The following is a 22,921-nucleotide window of genomic DNA, read 5'->3' on the forward strand; positions in this document are numbered from 1 at the left end:
AGCTGGGACAATAAGAACAAAACAGCTCCACCAAAAACTGCTTGTCATATTTTTCTTTGACAGTAAGGAATGCTGAATTAGGTAACAACAAGTCACCTGAAAATGTGAGTGAAATAATGACAAAAAATTATCTCATAAAAATTTTTCTATATTTATTAAGAAACTTCATTATTTTAATAAAAACTCTGGTGCAAATTTTAAAGTGATTGATTTACCAGCCTGCATGTACTCTAAAGTATGGGCTTCCCTGGTGGCTCAGTGGTAAAGAATCCACCTGCCAATGCAGAAGATGTGGGCTCAATCCCTGGGTTTGGAAGATTCCCTAGAGGAGGAAATGGCAACCCACTCCAGTATTCTTGCCTGGGAAATCCTATGGACAGAAGAGCCTGACGGGCCACAGTCCATGGGGTCGCAAAAGTGTTGGACACCACTAAGTGACTGAGCCCAAGCATTGTAAAGTATATATAAATTTAGGCTTGTCCTAGAGGTATAAAACATTCTGGGTTATTCATTAGGTTGGCCTAGGCCGCCAAGAGGAGTTACCCCACGCCCAAGGTCAGGGGAGGCGGCCGAGAAGAGCAACCCCATGTCCAACGAGTGACAGCTGTGTGGGCACAGGAGGGCCAGGAGGAGCTACTCCACATTCAAGGTCAGGAGGGGTGGCCATGAGGGGATACCCCTCGTCCAAGGTAAGGAACAATGGCTGCGCTTTGCTGGAGCAGCCATGAAGAGATACCCCACGTCCAAGGTAAGAGAAACCCAAGTAAGATGGTAGGTGTTGCCAGAGGGCATCAGAGGGCAGACACACTGAAACCATAATCACAGAAAACTAGCCAATGTGATCACACAGACCACAGCCTTGTCTAACTCAATGAAACTAAGCCATGCCTGTGGGGACACCCAAGATGGACGGGTCATGGTGGAGAGGTCTGACAGAATGTGGTACACTGGAGAAAGGAATGGCAAACCACTTCAGTATTCTTGCCTTGAGAACCCAATGAACAGTATGAAAAGGCAAAATGATAGGATACTGAAAGAGGAACTCCCGGGTTGGTAGGTGATCAATATGCTACTGGAGATCAGTGGAGAAATAACTCCAGAAAGAATGAAGGAATAGAGCCAAAGCAAAAACAATAGCCGGTTGTGGATGTGACTGGTGATAGAAGCAAGGTCCGATGCTGTAAAGAGCAATATTGCATAGGAACCTGGAATGTCAGGTCCATGAATCAAGGCAAATTGGAAGTGGTCAAACAGGAGATGCCAAGAGTGAATGTCGACATTCTAGGAATCAGTGAGCTAAGATGGACTGGAATGGGTATTAACTCAGATGACCATTATATCTACTTCTGTGGGCAGGAATCCCTTAGGGAAAATGGAGTAGCCATCATGGTCAACAAAAGAGTCTGAAATAAGTACTTGGATGCAGTCTCAAAAACGACAGAATGATCTCTGTTCATTTCCAAGGCAAACCATTCAATATCACAGTAATCCAAGCCTATGCCCCAATCAGTACCACTGAAGAAGCTGGAGTTTAACGGTTCTATGAAGACCTATAAGACCTTTTAGAACTAACACACAAAACAGATGTCCTTTTCATTATAGGGGACTGGAATACAAAAGTAGGAAGTCAAGAAACACCTGGAGTAACAGGCAAATTTGGCCTTGAAGTACGGAATAAAATGGGGCAAGGCTAATAGAGTTTTGCCAAGAGAACGTACTGGTCATAACAAACACGCTCTTCCAACAACACAAGAGAAGACTCTATACATGGATATCACCAGATGGTCAACACTGAAATCAGATTGATTATATTCTTTGCAGCCAAAGATGGAGAAGCTCTATACAGCCAGCAAAAATAAGACTGGGAGCAGACTGTGGCTCAGATTATGAACTCCTTATTGCCAAATTCAGACTTAAATTGAAGAAAGTAGGGAAAACCACTAGACCATTCAGGTATGACCTAAGTCAAATCCCTTATGATTATACAGTGGAAGTGAGAAATAGATTTAAGGGACTAGATCTGATAGACAGAATGCCTGATGAATTATGGATGGAGGTTTGTGAACATTGTATAGGAGACAGGTATCAAGACCATCCCCAAGAAAAAGAAATGCAAAAAAAGCAAAATGGCTGTCTGAGGAGGCCTTACAAATAGCTGTGAAAAGAAGAGAAGTGAAAAGCAAAGGAGAAAAGGAAAGATATAAGCATCTGAATGCAGAGTTCCAAAGAATAGCAAGGAGAGATAAGAAAGCCTTCCTCAGTGATCAATGCAAAGAAATAGAGGAAAACAACAGAATGGGAAAGACTAGAGATCTCTTCAAGAAAATTAGAGATACCAAGGGAACATTTCATGCAAAGATGGGCTCAATAAAGGACAGAAATGGTATGGACCTAACAGAAGCAGAAGATATTAAGAAGAGGTGGCAAGATTACACAGAAGAACTGTACAAAAAAGAGCTTCATGACCCAGATAATCACGATGGTGTGATCACTCACCTAGAGCCAGACATCCTGGAATGTAAAGTCAAGTGGGCCTTAGAAAGCATCACTACCAACAAAGCTAGTGGAGGTGAGGGAATCCCAGTTGAGCTATTTCAAATCCTAAACGATGATGCTGTGAAAGTGCTGCACTCTATATGCCAGCAAATTGGGAAAACTCAGCAGTAGCCACAGGACTGGAAAAGGTCAGTTTTCATTCCAATCCCAAAGAAAGGCAATGCCAAAGAATGTTCAAACTACCGCACAGTTGCACTCATCTCACACGCTAGTAAAGTAATGCTTAAAATTCTCCAAGACAGGCTTCAGCAATACGTGAACTGTGAACTTCCAGATGTTCAAGCTGGTTTTAGAAAAGGCAGAAGAACCAGAGATCAAATTGCCAACATCTGCTGGATCATGGAAAAAGCAAGAGTTCCAGAAAAACATCTATTTCTGCTTTATTCTATGCCAAAGCTTTTGACTGTGTGGATCACAATAAACTGTGGAACATTCTGAAAGAGATGGGAATACCAGACCACCTGATCTGCCTCTTGAGAAACCTATATGCAGGTCAGGAAGCAACAGTTAGAAATGGCAATGAAACAACAGACTGGTTCTAAGTAGGAAAAGGAGTACTTCAAGGCTGTATACTGTCACCCTGCTTATTTAACTTATATGCAGAGTACATCATGAGAAACACTGGGCTGTAGGAAGCACAAGCTGGAATCAAGATTGCCAGGAGAAATATCAATAACCTCAGATTTGCAGATGACACCACCCTTATGGCAGAAAGTGAAGAGGAACTCAAAAGCCTCTTGATGAAAGTGAAAGAGGAGAGTGAAAAAGTTGGCTTAAAGCTCAACATTCAGAAAACTAAGATCATGACATCTGGTCCCATCACTTCATGGCAAATAGATGGGGAAACAGTGGAAACAGTGTCAGAATTTATTTTTGGGGGGCTCCAAAGTCACTTGGAGAAGGCAATGGCACTCCACTCCAGTACTCTTGCCTGGAAAATCCCATGGATGAAGGAGCCTGGTGGGTTGCAGTCCTTGGGGTCGCGATGAGTCAGACACGACTAAGCCACTTCACTTTCATGCATTGGAGAAGGAAATGGCAACCCACTCCAGTGTTCTTGCCTAGAAGGACAGAGGAGCCTAGTGGGCTGCCATCTATGGGGTCGCACAGAGTCGGACACGACTGAAGCGACTGCAGATGGTGATTGCAGGCATGAAATTAAAAGACGCATACTCCTTGGAAGGAAAGTTATGAACAACCTAGATAGCATATTCAAAAGCAGAGACATTACTTTGCCAACAAAGGTCTATCTAGTCAAGACTATGGTTTTTCCAGTGGTCATGTATGGATGTTAAAGTTGGACTATGAAGAAAGCTGAGCTCTGAAGAATTGATGCTTTTGAACTGTGGTGTTGGAGAAGGCTTTTTAGAGTCCCTTGGACTTCAAGGAGATCCAACCAGTCCATTCTAAAGGAGGTCAGTCCTGGGTGTTCATTGGAAGAACTGATGCTAAAGCTGAAACTCCAGTACTTTGGCCACCTCATGTGAAGAGTTGACTCATTGGAAAAGACCCTGATGCTGGGAGGGATTGGGAGCAGGAGGAAAAGGGGACGACAGAGGATGAGATGGCTGGATGGCATCACTGACTCGATGGACATAAGTTTGGGTAAACTCCAGGAGTTGGTGATGGACAGAGAGGCCTGGTGTGCTGCAATTCATGGGGTCACAAAGAGTCGGACACGACTGAGCGACTGAATTGAACTGAACTGAATATTTAAAATAAGTCTGCAGTCCATACAGTTCCCTTCATAGGTTCCCTAAAATCACTTGCCAGGCCATCTCTGAGAGAGAGAGAGATCAATATAAAAGAAACATCATGCTCTTCCTTCTTAACCTATTTAGACAAGTGGAGGAAACCAAATGAAATCAGCCCAAAGCAACTTATTGGTGAGCATTGCACTTAGTGTGGTTTCAGAAGCTTTTAACAAAAGATCCCTCCCAATTTGCACCAATAAGATAAAAAGCTTGAGGTAAAGTGATTCCGGGCTTGGTTAAGTCAGTGGCTCATTGTCATCACTGAAGAGCCAGGTCTCTTCGTTCTCTGCTGCACTTTGCTGGTAATATTGGCTTTCGAGTGCTGGCTTGCAGGACGACAGCAGCAGACTCGGGTCCTTCACAACACTAAAAGCTACCTTGTACCCCCTTTTAAGACTGAGCAAAACTCTTCCACACTCACTGTTCAGAATTATTTATCCAAGTCCTCTGTGGATTTCCCCAGTTGAAGACCCCTTTTCTACATCAGTTCAGTTCAGTTCAGTCGCTCAGTCATGTCTGACTCTTTGCGGCCCCATGAACTGCAGCACGCCAGGCCTCCCTGTCCATCACCAACTCCCGAAGTCCACCCAAACCCATGTCCATTGTGTCGGTGATGCCATCCAACCATCTCATCCTCTGTTGTCCCCTTCTCCTGCCTTTAATCTTTCCCAGAATCAGGGTCTTTTTAAATGAGTCAGCTCTCCAAATCAGATGGCAAAGTACTGGAGTTTCAGCTTCATCATCAGTCCCTCCAGTGATACCTACATAAAGTCAAATCATTGACACTCCCAGCCAATTCATGCTGCTTATACAGGGTCCCTCCAGTGGTGTGCTGGATCCAGCTTGTACTCTCTTGTAAGAGCCATTTGCTCACTTGGCTTTCAAACTCTGCCTTCAGTGGCCTTAATAGTGAAATTGACCATGGTGGGGAGTAGAAATTGGGAAACATTTAAATTGAGATTGTTGGTTGTTTTTGGTTTTTTTGTGTGTTTTGTTTTGCTTTCCCTGAAGATCTAGTTGTCAAATATTTACCAGCACACTGTAGCTCCAGCAGTGATGAATACATTTCACATACGTATCTCTGTTTTTTAACCACATAACAGAGAATACCAGTAGTGATCGGGGCATTGCCAATACATTATCAGTTTGAAATGAATTTGTCATCTGAAATAGTTAAATCCCCCTTGTAATGAAGTAATGTAGCCTGTGGTTTAAGTTTTAAGCTTATGATTTGCACAGGATTTTTTCTAAGTAAATATTTTCCTTAGATAGAATTTACAGATGAAATAAATGAAAGCAAAATATCTTCCCCTAAATCATCTGAAACTACAAGCATATTTATATTTTATAATTTATGTAAACTACTCATGTGTGAATAAAGCAGAACATAGCTATCAATGTACAAGGATCAAGTGATCTAAATTCTCACTTTGTTCTGGAATGAGTAGAGTATGCACTAGAAAGTCCTAGGTTTAGAGAGCACTGCCTAAATAAAAAGTGCCCTCATTCATTTAAACAAGCATTTATTAAGAATCTAGTAAGTCCAGGCAACAATGACTTACAAAAGACCTGGGCCCTGCTTACATAAGCCTTACAATCTAAGAGGGAGAGGAATGTTAAATAAATACATAAATGAGTACAAATTTAGCAGTGGAACAGTTGAAAAGACGTAGAAATCTTTTTAAGCTTGGGAAACTGATCCAACTGGGTTGCAGAGAGTAAGAGGGAAAGAGCTCCAAGTTAGAATCTATATTCTGGGGAAATCTGTTTTCCAAGAGATTCTGGGAAAACTTGCCAGCCATTTTGGCCTCAAAAATAATGAGGAACCATTTGAAGGGTTTTAAGCACAAGAGTGTCAGGATTAGATTTGCATTTTCAAAAGATTGCTAGCTGAAGAGGCAAAAAGATCTTGGCTTGGGAAGAATAGACAGAGGGAGAGCAGTCCTTTGGCTATTGTAGCAATTTTAGTGGGGTCGGGGCCTCAGACCAGGGCATTAATGGAGGATATGATAAGAAGTGTCTGAAACACATCTGAACTGACAGGGCTGCCCGTGAAACACTTTAGCTGCCTTCAAGGAGCTTATAATATAATTGGAGAGGCAAGTCACGGATGTAAAATCACAGAAACAGTGTATAATTAGGAAATAAACTAGGAAGTTCAAATTCTGAGGGACACAGGAACTGAGAGCAAGAAGTGGGTCAGGACTCCATGGTTCGGATTTGCAGAGAGAAGCCAGAGGTGAGAGGTGGCAAGAGGGAGGGCAGTGAGGGGAGAGGCAGGGCTGGCACAGTGGGATGAAGAACGAATCTTATTAGGTATGTAGGGTAAGGCCAAATGATGAGCTCTTGAGAAGGTCAGAGTTTGAAAGACTTGATGTGATATGAAAATGAGTCACCAAAAATGTTTTACATAGGAAGGATACCAAATTAAAGTAAGCTTTAAAGAAGTTTCATATCAGATCAGATCAGATCAGTCGCTCAGTCGTGTCTGACTCTTTGCGACCCTATGAATCGCAGCACGCAAGGCCTCCCTGTCCATCACCAACTCCCGGAGTTCGCTCAGACTCATGTCCATCGAGTCAGTGATGCCATCCAGCCATCTCATCCTCTGTCGTCCCCTTCTCCTCTTGCCCCCAGTCCCTCCCAGCATCAGAGTCTTTTCCAGTGAGTCAACTCTTCGCATGAGGTGGCCAAAGTACTGGAGTTTTCAGCTTTAGTATCATTACTTCCAAAGAAGTTTACCAAATTCTTGTAGTTAATTAGACTGAGAACTTGCCGCCTACATGGTTGTTGAGTGGGGAATTGGACTTAGATGTTGCTGATTAAGATTGGAGGTGAGGCCTAGGAAATAACATAAACAGAACACTCTTCAACATAAATCGCAGCAACATTTTTTTGGATCTGTCTCCTACAGTAAAGGGAAAAAAAGCAAATACAAACAAATGAGACCTCATTAAACTTAAGTCTTTGGCACAGCAAAGGAAACCATTGACAAAATGAAAAGACAGCCTACTGAATGAGAGAAAGTATTTGCAAATGATATGTCAGATAAGGGATTAATATCCAACATATATAAACAGTTCATGCACCTCAACCCCCCAAAAACAGACATTTTTCCACAGAGGAAATGCAGATGGCCAACAGGCACATGAAAAGATGCTCAACATTGCTAATCGTCAGGGAAGTGAAAATCAAAAACCATAATGAGGCGTCAATTCACACCTGTCAGAACAACCCTATCACGAAAAGGAACACAAGTAACAAATGTTGGCTAGGATGTGGAATAAAGGTAATCTTTGTACACTCGTGGTGAAAGTGTAAGGTGGTGAGCCACTGTTGTGGAAATCAGTATGGAGGTTTCTCAAACAGCTAAAAACAGAGCTACCATGTGACTCAGCAACTCCACTCCTGGCTATATGTCTGAAAAAAAAAATTCAAAAAGATACAGGCACCCCAATGTTTATAGCAGCTTTATTTATAATTCCCAAGATATGGAATAAACAAGTGACCATCAACAGATGAATAAATGAAGATTTGGTGTGTGTGTGTATGTATATATGTAATGGAATACTACTCAGACATTAAAAAAAAAGAATTTCCCATTTGCCGCAACATGGATGGACAGGAGAACATTACGTTAAGTGAAATAAATCAGACAGAGAGAGACAAATACTGCATGATATCACTTATATGTAGAATCTACAAAACACAACAAACTACAGCAAATACAGTGCATATAATAAAAAAGAGGCAGACTTACAGATATAGAGAACAAACTAGTGGGCAATGTAGGGGTGAGGGAATGGGACAAACTATTGGATATAATTATAAAAATTATCAAGGATGTATTTTACCACCCAGAGAATATAGCCAATATATTGTAATAACTGTAAATGGAAAGTAACCTTTACAAATTGTATAAAAATTTTTTAAAAATGGAGATGAGGGATGGATATTAGGAACACTCGGTGGGTTGGAGACGATGAATTTGCTTTAGACATAAAATGAGCTTGAAGTGGTGATGAGCTCTCCAGTTGTAAATGTCCAGTAGGCAGTACAGACTGAGTGGTTTTTATCCATATTCTTCTGCATGGCTCACACTTCCAGGTTGTCTTTCCTCATTAGCGTTCTCAAAAGTAATGTTCCGTGATTTATACAAAGGAAACATTTTGCTTTCTAAAGCACCTGGCAAGACTTTACATAATGAAATATCTTGATACATTATCTTAATAGCATATTAAATAATATCTTAACATAATAAAATCGAATTACCCAAATGGTCATAGATTTTTTTGGTATTCTTTACTAGTCTTAATAAGTAATTATGAATTTTTAGGAAATTAGAACTAGAGGTAGACTCCTATTTTAGGGATCTTGGTGAGATAATTTATAGTATTTAGCTTTCATTAAAATGAATATATATTGCAATCTATTGCAAAACAGTTTCAAGATATACTGTTTATTTTTATAAAGAAACATATATTCATGTTTCACAAATCTTGTCTAGTTTATTAGCAATCTACCTTTTTGTCAGAGATTAATGTCCTCTTTATCCCTCCATCCTCCTACCCCTCAACACTCCTAAAATAAACTGCCACCCAAATACCAATAGAGTATTTTGTAGAAAGTCTAGAATTTCAAAGATCCAAATGCTACAAATAACAAACACCAAAAAAAAAAGTCTTTGCTTCAGAGATTAGCTTCAGAGAAGACAACAATTATTGAAGGCATCTGCTAAAAGGATTTTTAATTTAATGGAATTTGTTGTAACTCAATCAGTATAGCACAATTGCTGTGCACCATCTGTTGAAGCTTTGAAACTGCCTCGGATGTTACAGTCATACCCATTAAAATGGAATACTACTTTTTACAAACTTTCCTTCTTCCCATTTATTTTCCAATGCTTTCAGAATCATTAGAAGATGAATTGACAAGGAAAAAAAATCTCAAGAGTCAAAAGGACAACTCAACGGGAAAAAAACCCAAATAACTTGATTTTCAAATGGGCAGAGGACTTGAATAGACATTTCTCCAAAGAATATATACAAATATCCAATAAGTATGTGAAAAGGTGCTCAGCATCACTAATTACTAGGGGCATGTAAATCAAAACCATGATGATATACCACTTCATACTCATTAGGATAACTTTACAAGACAGAAAAATAAACAACAGGAAAAAAACCAGGGGATACATATTGTCAAGGATGTAAAGAAATTGGAATCCCTGTGCACTGCTGGTGGGAATGTAAATAGGGCCACTGCTGTGGAAAACGATATGGCAGTTCCTGAAAAAATTAAATATAGAATTACCATATGACCCAGTGATTCCAATTCTGGATATATACCTAAAAGAATTGAAAGCAGGGAAGCAAATAGATGTTTGTATATCAATGTTCATAGCAGCATTATTCACAAGAGCCAAAAGGTAGAAGTAATTCAAGTGTCTCTTGGTGGATGGACAGATAAGCAAAACGTGGTCTATATACACAGAGTGAAATATTACTCAGGAAAGAAGAAGATTCTGGCATAAGCTACAACATAGACAAACCATGATGACATTATGTGAAATGAAATAAACCAGTCATAAAAGAACAAATACTGGCAAGGGGCAACTAGAGTAGTCAAATTCAGAGACAGAAAACAGATTGTGGTTGCTTGCCAGGGCTGGGAAGAGAACATTCTTCTTTTTATTAAACTGTCATTTCCTTATGTTATTCTGTACTGTACCTGTCAACATATAAAATGCAACATTATTTATAATAGCAAAAGATTATTAAAAACATACAAGCAAAAACAATAAAATGTTGGTTGAATAATACTAAGGTACATCTTCATAATGGAAACTATGTAATTTTCTCAAGATAGAGTACTACAAAACATCCAAGAAAAGAATATCGGTATTAGAGAACTCCAGGATACTGTGTTACATTAAAAATGAAGAGAGTGGACAGTGTATAGAGTATATCACCCTTTATGTAAGCTACATACACACAAATACATATTTACAGAAACACACAGGATAGGTAAACCAGAGGCTAAATTCCTTTTAATGATGTCAGTTGAGTATGAAGAAGGTATAATATGTTGCTGAATATTCTTTGGTTTATCATTTTAAATTTAAGACCATGCTTTGTTTTAAAATTTTAATTGTCGAATCACATGTCAAATTTTAAATAATTCCTAAAAGTAACTAAAACAAATCTAACTACGTCAAATTTGTCACTTAACCACACATAAAAAAGCATTATTTCAATTACTCTTAGGACACATAGTTGTATACATTTGTAGACTCGTGCATGTGTGCTCAGTTTTGTCCAACTCTTTGCAACCCTATGGACTATGGCCTGCCAGGCTCCTCTGTCCTTGGAATTTTTCAGGAAAGAATACTGGAGTGGGTTGCCATGCCCTTCTTCAGGGGATCTTCCCGACCCAGGGATCAAACCCACATCTCTCTGTCTCCTACATTGGGAGGCAGGTTCTTTACCACTAATTCCACCTGGGAAGCCCTGTACACACTTAGTGGGGTATGTTCTAAGGACAAAGAGAACTGCAAGAAAATCTCAACCTTTAACTGCCAAGTTTACTATTAACAGTAGTGCCAATGTTATTAGTTTGAAATCATTTAATACATATTACAACATAAATAATTATGCTTATGTTGTTAGAAGCCAGGATATTCAGTAGGAATATAAAACCAAGTACATTAAGTAAATGATCAGAAGTTGAATTGAAATATCTCTACAACTAATGACTTCTTAATATTTTGTATGGGAATAATTTCAAACAAAGAAAAGTTGCAAGAATAATACAAAGAAATCATTCTACCCCTTCCCTGGATTCATTTATTATTCATATTTTTCCCCATTTGCTTTATCATTGGAGAAGGCAATGGCAACCCACTCCAGTACTCTTGCCTGGGAACTCCCATGTGTGGAGGAGCCTGTTAGGCTGCAGTCCATGGCGTCGTGAAGAGTCGGACACGACTGAGCGACTTCACTTTCACTTTTCACTTTCATGCATTGGAGAAGGAAATGGTAACCCACTCCAGTGTTCTTGCCTGGAGAATCCCAGGGACAAGGGAGCCTGGTGGGCTGCCATCTATGGGGTCGCACAGTCGGACACGATTGATGTGACTTAGCAGCAGCAGCAGCTTTATCATTGCCTCTGTTTATCTGCTGCTGCTGTTTAGTTGCTAAGTTGTATCTGACTCTTTGCAACCCCTTGAACTGCAGCCCACCAGGCTCCACTGTCCATGAGATTTCCCAGGCAAGAATACTGGAGTGGGCTGCCATTTCCTCCTCCAGGGGAACTTCCCAACCCAGGGATCAAATCCAAGTCTTCCACTTGGCAGATGGATTCTTTACCACTGAGCCACTTAGGAAATTCTCTGTTTATCTACACATATCTGAAACATAAGCATAGGTCATGGTTAAGTATATTTTAAGAATATTTCCTTTCACATAGTTATCAATCCCAGTAAACTTAACATTGACTCAATACTTCTATCTAGTCTATCATCCATATTCTAAGTTTGTCACTTAACCCAATATTGTCCTTTATAGAAGTTTTTATCCTCCAGTTTAGGGTCCAGTCTAGGATAGAAATTCCAGTTAGCCGTTACATCTCTTTGGTTTTCTTTTGTCTGGAACATTTTCCCAGTCTTTCTTTGTCATATATAATGTTGACAGTTTGGAAAAGAATTTTAAAAATAGAATATTCCTCATTTTGAGTCTGTCTGATGTTTCCTTGTGATTAGTTTGAGATTGTACATTCCTAGCTGGAATACCATGTAAGGGACTTTGTGTCTTTTACAGAGCATCACACTGGTGATGTTAATTATGATCACTTGCTAAGAGTGCATCTGATATCTAATGTATTATCATCATCTCATGACACTTTCAAAAAACATTTATCCTAGCTCTGTTGATAGACAGGGTCTAGGCCATAATATTATAGGAGCAATAACCATCCCTACTGCCCAAACTTAAGTTTTTAAATGCCATTCCCCACTATAAGGTACCAGGAATTCTTGGAGAAATAGCTGCTCCCAGGTCTAGAGTAGGGAACTTACACACTAAGTTTTACAAGTGGTGTTTTACTGTTACACACATTTTGGCAAGGAAGTTTTCAAAATCTAAGCAAGTCATGTCAGAGACCCTGGAGCCAGCTTGAAAGGGATCTCATTAGCCAAAGATAGGATAATTTAAGCATCATAAAGAAAAAAAAATACTGTAATTTGGACTGCTCCTCACTGAATATATGAAAATCTATGAATCCGTAATAATACTCCTCAAAGGATAAGGTATGCTGGGTTTTTATGCTCCAGTGTGGTTTTGTACCTATCTGAACAGTTTAGCATACTCTGCTTCACCTATTGGAACTCAACTTTGAAGATCCAGCTCAGGTGGTACTTCCTCTGAGAAGTCTTCCCTAAAACCTCTATGAAGTTCATTGTTTCTCCATACTTCAGCAGAGCTCATTGTACATGCCTCTTTAAATGCACATATCAAACTGTACTGGAATTGCTTGTTTAACTGTACTTTTCTCTCCGTAATGTAAGGTTATAAATACAGGACCTTTCTGACTTTTTTTTTTTTTGGTCATTCCCAGTACCTGACACCTACTAATAGAAAGTTTTATATATTTTAATAATATTATGTGTTGTAAATGAATGAATCAATTTCAATACTATCCCCTGTTTTTTTTTTCTTCATCACACAATACAGATTTGTCTTTATTTTAGAAAATAATTGAATGCAGTTAAAAATCTGGCTATTTTGCCAACATGCCAAATTTTTGTTATAATGGATTTTTAAGAAAAATTTCACCTATTTATTAGCTATTGCTTTCACACTCAGTAGATTAGAAATACGTCCCCACAATCTTTTCCTGATTCTTATTCTTAGGCTATAGCCTCCTGTGGTATTTTTATTTATCCCACTGTTTTCTCCCCCTAGAGATTTGTCTGCACACAGAAGACTACTGATAATGTAGAGTGCATGCTAAGTCACTTCAGTAATGTCCAACTCTTTGTGACCTCATGAACTGTAACCCAGCCAGGCTCTTCTGTCCATGAGGTTCTCCAGGCAAGGATACTGGAGTGGGCAGCCATGCTCTCCTGCAGGAGATCTTTCCAACCCAGGGATGGAACCCACGTCTCTTAACCTGATGCATTGGCAGATGGGTTCTTTACCACTAGTGCCATATGGAAAACCCGATAATGTAGGGTGGGAAGTGTTAAAGTCAAATGTAGTTGCTGTGTGAGGGCTTCTCATTTTGATGGCTTCTCTTGTTGCAGAGCATGGGCTATTGAGGGCAGGGACTTCAGTAACTGCCCCCTGGCATGTGGGATCCTAGTTTCCAGACCAGGGATTGAACCCGAATCCCCTGCATTGGCAAGCAGATTCTTAACCACTGGGACTATTAGGCAGTCCCTCATCTTTTCCTAAAATAATAAGTGTAATAGATCTTTGCTCCAACATCTGTAACACAGCAGTAGTAACCTATACAGCATTTTCCAGTAAGTTGCCTGTACTAAACTTCCAGTCTCTGTGTGTGGAATCTTTCGTGCACATATGCATACATCCAGCCTTAAATTTTTGTGGACTTTAAAGCATTAATGATTTAGTCAGTAGAGGTAATATAAATCATCTGTCAAAGGCATATGCAAAGTCACTAAAATGCTTCAGGAAAGCTGTCTCTCATACAAAGTCAATTTAGGCCACGGGTAAATGAGTGTGAGTAGGCGCGGTCAGTGAAGCCATTTAATATGAGTCTGTTTTGGGGAGGAATCTCCCGACTCCCTCGTGGAGCTGGACTGAGGCCCTGAGGCCAAAAGTGAAAAAGGTGAGAGCCGGCAGGCCTCCGCGGGGTGAGCAGTGCCGCGAGGTAGGAGGAGCCGGTCGCTGGCCGCGGTGCTGAACACGCTTGTGAGCTGCCCCCAGGTTGGCCCGCCGGAAGAGGCCCGGCGGGTTAGTGAATAAGAGAGCAGCCTCCAATTTCGCTCCTTAGTTTGCGGATTCCTGGCTCCGAGCAGAGGACACAGTGACTGCGTCCAGAGACAGTCACCTGGAGAGCGTAGAGGCAGCCTCTGACCCATACCCACGGAGCGCAGCTCCTACCCCTCAATAGCAATAACAGCAACGCTGCTGCCTATATTTATGTATTGAGCTACAACTTTGTCCCCAACACTCTTGACATCCATTCTCAGTGGTTTTCACAATGTGAAGCAAAAAGGTTGATGATTTACCTAAAGGCTGATCTTTCTTATCCAAGTCAGAAAATGTTTACTGATCACCCTCAACGTACCAACCTTACAGCCTCTGCTACGCCCCCTTTACCAGCTCCCCCCACCTCTGCCATGCTAGCACGCCCCTTAGCTTTCCCTCCTCCTCCGAGGTTTGCTGCAGCAAAAGTAATCTCCTACACAGCATATGCCCTACCACCGCCCAGTTGGGAGACTGCACAAAGGGCTGGAATTCACAATTTATTCACACATCTTGCTCCTTCGTTCTCAGAAGTCCACCAGATGGGATATTCAAATCTAGTACCTGAGTCCCCCGCTCGCTGTGCGACCTTGGACAAGTGGTCGCACCTCTCTAAGCCTGCTTCTCCTCGCGAAGACGATGGTAGGTTCTAGGACTGTGTGAGGCTCTTCCCAGGTGCGCAAGGTCTCCTCTCCCGTCGGAACACTCCCTACCTCCCTTTCCCAAGCTCAGTTGTGCACTCTCAGTTTTCGACACCAGGTTTGTAGCCAACTCTAACCCTTGTAGAGGCAGGTCCTGAGAACGGAAGGTGTTCTCCCCACTATCCCCGCCCCCATCCTCGGGTGTGATCTGCCTTTGGGGCCACACTGGGCACGCAGCGCCCAAGGCTAGTAGGGGAGCGCTCCCGCGCGCTCGAGCTTCGCAGTGCTGGGTCTCCGCTTCGCAGCGCTTTGGGAAATGCGAGATGCAGCTGGAGCCTGAACGCAAAAGGGAAGCAGAGTTGGAGAAGCTACCCCAGTGACAGGTACTTGTGTGGAGGCTTGCTGGAGGCTGGGTTGGGAGAGAGGGTCTTTGGGGGAGAGAAAGGGGTAAACGAGAGGTGCCAGGGCTGTGGGTCACTCTGTCCATCTCACCACCTGTGTGTGTGTGTGTGTGTGTGTGTGTGTGTGTCTCTTCCTGCCTCCATCTCTCGCCCTCCTCCCCGCCTCAGGCTCTCAATCTCACCTTCTCGCTCAGCTACTGCCTCTCCTCTCTCTTTCCTTTCCAAGCATCCTCCCTGAGAGCCCGCGCGCGCTCCTCCCTCGCACTCTTTTGCGCCTAACTAAGGAGACCTTCTCCCGGACCAGCAGGATCCAGCCTCTCAGCGCAGTCGCGTCCCTGAACCGGTTAAGCAGAACCGGCAGCATGTGGAATGCGACGCGGAGCGAGGAGCCGGGGCCCAACCTCACGCTGCCGGACCTGGCTTGGGACGCTCTCCCCGACAATGACTCGCTGACTGACGAGCTGCCACCCCTCTTCCCCGCGCCGCTGCTGGCGGGCGTCACAGCCACCTGCGTGGCGCTCTTCGTGGTGGGCATCGCGGGCAACCTGCTCACAATGCTGGTGGTGTCGCGTTTCCGCGAGCTGCGTACCACCACCAACCTCTACCTGTCCAGCATGGCCTTCTCCGACTTACTCATCTTCCTCTGCATGCCCCTCGACCTCGTGCGCCTCTGGCATTACCGGCCCTGGAACTTGGGCGACCTGCTCTGCAAACTCTTCCAGTTTGTCAGCGAGAGCTGCACCTACGCTACGGTGCTCACCATCACCGCGCTGAGCGTCGAGCGCTACTTCGCCATCTGCTTCCCGCTGCGGGCCAAGGTGGTGATCACCAAGGGCCGGGTGAAGCTCGTCATCCTGGTCATCTGGGCCGTGGCTTTCTGCAGCGCCGGGCCCATCTTCGTGCTGGTCGGAGTGGAGCATGAGAACGGCACCGACCCTCGGGACACCAACGAGTGCCGAGCGACCGAGTTCGCCGTGCGCTCCGGACTGCTCACAGTCATGGTGTGGGTGTCCAGCGTCTTCTTCTTCCTGCCTGTTTTCTGCCTCACTGTGCTCTACAGCCTCATCGGCAGGAAGTTGTGGAGGAGGAGACGCGGCGAGGCGGCGGTGGGCGCCTCGCTCAGAGACCAGAACCACAAACAGACCGTGAAGATGCTGGGTGGGTCTCAGTGCGCCCTCGAGCTCTCCTCTCCCGGAATCTTCCCCTTCTCCCTGAGTCTCCCTCTCTCTCCTGTTTCTTGAAGTATATGTTGCCCTATAAATGTCTCAATTATTCTCTCCAGTGTTGGTCTTGAGCCCTCTCTTTGGTCTCTAGTTTCTCTGTCGTGTGTCATTATATTTTTTTGTTTCCCATTTTTTTCTCTGTCTATATATCTCTGTTTTCCTCTGTCCTTTCTCCTTCCCTCCTCTCGCCCCTTGACTTTCTCCTTTGGTTTCTTTCTCTGTGTGTATGTCTCATTTCTGGTCTCTCCTTCTGTCTTTCATGGAAAAATGTCCCATCTTTGTATTTCTCTAAAATGTAGTGCGTATTAGCCTAGAAACTTCGTGTCAAAACTGAGATCTTTCATTAAATAATCTATTGTGGTCTTAAAGCATTAAAGTTGATGTTAAGCTTCCTGCCTCAATATGGAGATAAATAACTAAGTTGCATTAAGAAAAGCAGGTACTGGGAGTGAAAAAATCAGGCATTGACTCTAGAAAGCATTCATTGGTAAATTTAACCAAAGATGGGATCATTTGGATAATTCTATCAGAGAAGATTGATTTTTCTTTCAACATTGTGATTTGCTTTCTGACTTGTTTTTTTTTTTTTTTTTCAGATAATTGCCTCAATTCTGTTTATCCTGATGCTGTTTATATAGCTTTGGAAGGAAGTACTGGGATCTCTGTTTTCATACTTACCTTTCTCTCCAAGTAGGAAAGGCTAGATAAACTAGGATAGGCAGGCTTCCAACATGAGAAAAGGAGACGGGGTGGAAGCTGGTAGGACTTACTATCTCTCCCCAAGTGAGCCTTCAGAAAACATCTGGATGCAGTGCCACACTGGAGTGTGTATGGACTAGTTATTCCATAAATTCAGCTTCTGTAACTACATGTGTTTGCTACAAGTAATACAAAGTGTGTTCACAGCCAAGTGAAATTTTAATTCTACTTGCTTTTTTCAAAACCAGAATCTTTACATTTTATTATTTGGACATTGTAGTCAACATTTTGTACTTATTTGCATATTTAGTGCTTCTTAGAAGTCATTCCAGGATGATTTTGCATTGTAATTTTACAATTCCTGAAATCCTGTATATTAAAGTGAAAGAGTTTATCCAAAGAATGTCAGGTTTGTTTGTTTGTTTGTTTGTTTTTAAGACCAGTGATTCTCATAATATGACTAGATTGAAATCTGCTGGTGCTCCTCAAGGGACTCTAAATTCATGTTGATGCTGGGGCAGTCAGTTGCTGCTATGCAACTTAGTTTTGAGAGTACATTTAATAATTTCCTCTAATTTTATTTTTGAACTGTTAATTATCCTCACTGGTGTCTCAACACCAATGCTAATTTTGTTTTGCCTTGACAACTGGAAGGGAATCAATCACTTAGTGATTCCCTAAAGTGGTACAAGGACCAGAATATTTTTTTTCTGTTATTTTTCCTCTGATTTCTGAATTTTAAAAACTTAACCTAGAAATGCAAAGGTCTTAAAAAAAAAGCTACCTTACATGGGCAAGATTAAAACTTGGATGGATGATCATTAATGTTAGTTGGTTTTATGGCCTTTTATTCCTTACTTATGTCTATTTTAGGTGGAAAAGTCTCATTCATCTCTATGGTTCTCAATCCTGACTGCATATTCAATCTTTTATGAAACTTCAAAAAAGAAAAAAAGAGAACAGGTGTCCTGGTCTCCTTTCTAGAGATTTTAATTTAGTTAGTTTGTATTATATCCAAGGAATCTGTGCCCAGGGAAACTCTGATACATAACTGTGGCTGCATACAACCACATTATCTCATATAGGTTTGATCTAACACATATATAATAGTGGACTATTGAGACTAGATTGTCAAGTTACTAGAGTCAACATGTCAACTCAAGCACAAAATTACTAAAGTAGTTGTTAAATAGAAATGATTGGAAAGCTTAGTGAAAATGGTTGAACTGTTGGTCCAAACAGAGTCAATCTTGGTTAAAATATAGGAATGGGGAAGAGCAAAACATGATATTTTTCTGAAGTCAATTGTCATACCACACATAATCAAAACAAGTCCATGTCTTCAAAAGAGATTGTGGTTTGCTATGACATATCCTGAACTGACGTTCTCTTTCTCATTGTCTTTTCAGCTGTAGTGGTTTTTGCTTTCATCCTCTGCTGGCTGCCCTTCCACGTAGGACGATATTTATTTTCCAAATCCTTCGAGCCTGGCTCTGTGGAGATCGCGCAGATCAGCCAATACTGCAACCTCGTCTCTTTCGTCCTCTTCTACTTCAGTGCCGCCATCAACCCTATTCTCTACAACATCATGTCCAAGAAGTACCGGGTGGCAGTGTTCAAACTTCTGGGATTTGAACCCTTCTCCCAGAGGAAGCTCTCCACTCTAAAGGATGAAAGTTCTCGGGCCTGGACAGAATCTAGTATTAATACATGATCAAGCACATTGCTCAGTAAAGTCAACGTTCATTATTCTATACCAGAAGCCATAGTACAGCGGAACTTGGGAGGAAGTTTGAAGGTTAATTTTGGAATTAGGGACACATAGGTCTGAAGACAATTGGGAGCAAGAAAAGATAGACTTTGTAGTGTGTGAGCAGTTTGATTTGATTGCACACTCATCAGTGCTATCATACACGATTTCTGCATATTTCACTGCCTATCATTTTTGCATTGTGCTGTTGGTGCTAGCAAGGGCTCTGCAGTTCGGAGAAGGGAGGTAGTGTAGAGAGGGCAATTAGGTCACTTTTTACTAGACGAATTCTAACTCTAATTTCTTTTTCATAATGAGAATTTTTTAGTAAAATAATAAAAAACTTAAAACATGACTTTCAGAAGCTAGCAAATTTCATGGGGTCCCAGATCAGTGCTGTCCAGGAGAAATATAATGCAAAGTACTTAAGCAATCAATATAAAATTGTTAATAGAATTTTATGCTTTTTATGTTAAAGTCTTTAAAATCTGGTTGGTTTTTTAAATTTTAAGTTCACCTTAATTTGGACATTGGGTGTTCATCAGCAATACTTGATTTATTGCAATTTCATAAATTTTGCCGAAGAAAAAGTAGATTCATTAACCTAAGTTGTCTAAACATACTTAAAATTTCTCTAATAACTAAAACAACTATAAGTTCTTAACTTTAAAATTAATTGAAAGTAGAAATTCAGTTCTTTGAGTTGCAATAGTCACATTTCAAGTGTTTCAATAGCCAAATGTGGCTAATGGCTACCATATTGCACAATGCAGCTCTAGAGTATATGGAAAATTATTGTTAATCTCATAAAAATGCTAAAAATAAATACTCATTTCCTAAAATGTTTTTATAGTGAAATTAGCATAGGAGAATGTTAGAGTGATAAATTCTAAGGATTATACCTGAATGCCCTGTAATTTCTGCTTGGGAGAAAATGGATATGAACTATAATATGCATGCATTTTTAATCAAGTTGGGTTGCACGTGTTAGTAATCAGGAAATGAGACTTTTTAAAAACTGTAGAAAATCACAAATTACCTTATTTGGCTTAACAAAAATACTTAAGCCAATCATAAGCCTTTGATTTGTAAATAAGGAATAATTTACAACTTACTCTGGAAAGTTTACAGAAACTTAGTAAACATAGTAATTTTTCAAATGGTGAATAATTCACAGTCCCTTAAATGCTACTGTTGATTGATATTCAACACTTTAAAAAAACCCTTATGACCATTTATTTCAAAATGCCTATGCCATGCCCTGTCTCCAGATTAGTCATGCTCCTTACATCCCACTGCTTATCTGATAGATATGTTTACTTAGATTTCCAGTATTCCTCTTAACCATAATTATGAATGATTAGACACTGTCAACTAAATATTATACACATTGGTTATAAATCTAAAACTTTCATTTATATTCCTATTAGTCCTCTTATAGTCAACTCTTTTATATTAAATATAATATTCCAAAAATGATTTTTTCATAGTTCTCTGTAATACTAAGTCATATAAGCAATTCCTTCATGAAGTTATTGGTTCAGTATGGAACTGATTGAACTAATTAAGGAAATTATTGCCATGACTGGTTTTCCCCACCCAAAGTATAGATTATTATGCCAAAATAATCAATTAACTATTTTTTAAAAATGAAAACATAATCATAATTAGAATAATTTCTCCAGAGAAATATTTCTAAAGTTATTCTTGACACTAAAACTGTTTTATCAATATAGTCTAAATGCAGAACTTCAGCAAATTGATTACTCAGTTAATTCTTTGGAGTATATCTTTTTTTTTAAATACTGAATCATTTAAGCCCATTGAATCCTAATTAGGTCACTCAACATTATTGTTCTAAATAGGTCCCAGTAAATCTCAAACAGGTAATTCAATTCCCTGAAACCTTATTGTTTCGTTCTACAAATATATCCTATTTGAGAGGAAACAAGCAAAAAAAAGGCTTGACTTGATCACATAGTTGATTGCTTTGGAGAAAAACAACCCGACTTTTAATTATTCAGTGCACCCCACTCTCCACCCCCCACTTTCTTGTAGGTTCATGTCCATAGTCTCAGTACAACTCACAGGGAATAATTTCCATAGCAGGGACCACTATTGTCCTTCATTAGAACTCAGAGAATATTTCATTGCCATTCTCCCAAATCTTCCAAATCTCCCAAATCTTGGGAGAATGGCAATGAAACATGTAAAATATCATGTAGGAAACGAGTTGCCAGTCCAGGTTCGATGCACGATGCTTGATGCTTGGGGCTGGTGCACTGGGACGGCCCAGAGGGATGGTATGGGGAGGGAGGAGGGAGGAGGGTTCGGGATGGGGAACACATGTATACCTGTGGCGGATTCATTTTGATATTTGGCAAAACTAATACAGCTATGTAAAGTTTAAAAATAAAATAAAATTAGGAAAAAAAATAAATAAATAAACAACAACAACAACAAAAAAAAAGAACTCAGAGAATAGTTTTAGAGAAAGGAATTGTTAATCATGCTCTTATATGATTGCCTTTTTATTTTTGTAACTTCTTTGTTTCATCATGGTCCATAAATTATCTCAGACTCAGGGAAAAGAGGAACTTACATGAGGAAAAATGTTCCTAAAAGTCCCTCAGTTCACATTTAGTATGTGCCTGGTATGTTCTAAGTGCTAGAGATTCATGAGTAAAGTATTTTTATCCTTAATGAGTTCATGACCACTTGTGAGTTGTGTTATAGCAGGTAACTAATATATTTAAATTATAAAGTAAACATCTTCAGTTGACACTGTGCTGTGCACCTCTCTCTATTATTGTGTATTTGGCTCAAAATAAATTCAGAACAGGCTGCTAGTACACAAACTAGTCAAATTTGTAGATGTAGTTATTGTCTGCCAGTGCATTCTTTTTCAATGTAAAAAAAGTAAAGAAATTGGTTTCTGTTATAATCTGTGTTTCTATTTTTCTGGTTACCTAGAATCAAGGTTTCTATTACCACACCTTACACTGTGTCACAAAATCAAGGGTTGGATTATTATCATTTTTGGAAGTGACTGTTGTTTGAGACAGAGAAGGCAATGGCACCCCACTCCAGTACTCTTGCTTGGAAAACCCCATGGACGGAGGAGCTTGGTAAGCTGCAGTCCATGGGGTCGCCAAGAGTCAGACACAACTGAGCGACTTCACTTTCACTTTTCACTTTCATGCGTTGGAGAAGGAAATGGCAACCCACTCCGGTGTTCTTGCCTGGAGAATCCCAGGGACGGGGGAGCCTGGCGGGCTGCCGTCTATGGGATCGCACAGAGTGGGACACGACTGAAGCGACTTAGCAGCAGCAGCAGCAGTTGTATGAGAAAGAACTTTTGAATAATTGCTTTTAGGAAAATACTCATTGCTACAAATTATTTAAAATCGTAAATGTTGTGGCAATGAGAATGAGAAACACTTCTAATGTCTGACCAGACCTTGAAAACCATTTCTTTATGATCAGCTTTTTATTGCAATCAAGTTTCTTGTGATGGGATTTGACTTGAAATTCCACCTTTTCCACTCCGATGGTTTTACTAAGAACCTGAAATCATTATAATTTATAATTGTTAGTTCAACATTGACAATTTTAGCTGTAATTACTTTGCTGTTTTTCATTTATTGACGTACTTGAATTTAACATTTTTTTTAAAACTGTGAGAATTTTTGCAAGATTGGTGCCTGAAAAATACTCCCCTGTCTTTTAAAAAAGTATGTTTTTAAAAAGTGTGTGCATCTGTAAAATGCGACATATATACATACATATATCAAAATTTCTTGTCACAGTGTCTGAGTTAATAGAATAGAGCATTCTGCTTTCGGAAACACTGTTTTCAGTGTAAATAATGCCCTTAAAAGATAAAGGTAGTGTCATTCATGGTTCAT

At 40.5% G+C, this 22,921-nt stretch overlaps 1 protein-coding gene across 2 annotated transcripts; it reads left to right on the forward strand.

Annotated features, from left to right (window-relative positions):
* Positions 1 to 11,575: 11,575 nt before the first annotated feature.
* Positions 11,576 to 21,359, forward strand: GHSR (growth hormone secretagogue receptor). 2 transcript variants are annotated; one of them, XM_005889916.2, is made up of 2 exons: positions 11,576 to 16,499; positions 18,673 to 21,359. In XM_005889916.2, the coding sequence occupies exons 1-2, from the start codon at positions 15,704 to 15,706 to the stop codon at positions 18,975 to 18,977; spliced, it is 1,101 nt and encodes a 366-aa protein (XP_005889978.2). In that variant the 5' UTR covers positions 11,576 to 15,703; the 3' UTR covers positions 18,978 to 21,359. The 2 variants fall into 2 exon arrangements, with proteins under 2 accessions (XP_005889978.2, XP_070229244.1); XM_070373143.1 differs by having other exon boundaries at positions 17,161 to 18,751.
* Positions 21,360 to 22,921: the final 1,562 nt, after the last annotated feature.

The sequence above is a fragment of the Bos mutus genome, chromosome 1 (genome assembly GCF_027580195.1).
Source record: "Bos mutus isolate GX-2022 chromosome 1, NWIPB_WYAK_1.1, whole genome shotgun sequence".
NCBI lineage: Eukaryota > Metazoa > Chordata > Mammalia > Artiodactyla > Bovidae > Bos > Bos mutus.

What these genes read in the sequence shown, in the direction of transcription:
- GHSR (XM_005889916.2), top strand. Translation starts at nt 15,704, where the DNA reads ATGTGGAATGCGACGCGGAGCGAGGAGCCGGGGCCCAACCTCACGCTG. An exon ending in ACAGACCGTGAAGATGCTGG is followed by an intron (nt 16,500 to 18,672) that starts GTGGGTCTCAGT and finishes TTGTCTTTTCAG; the next exon opens with CTGTAGTGGTTTTTGCTTTC.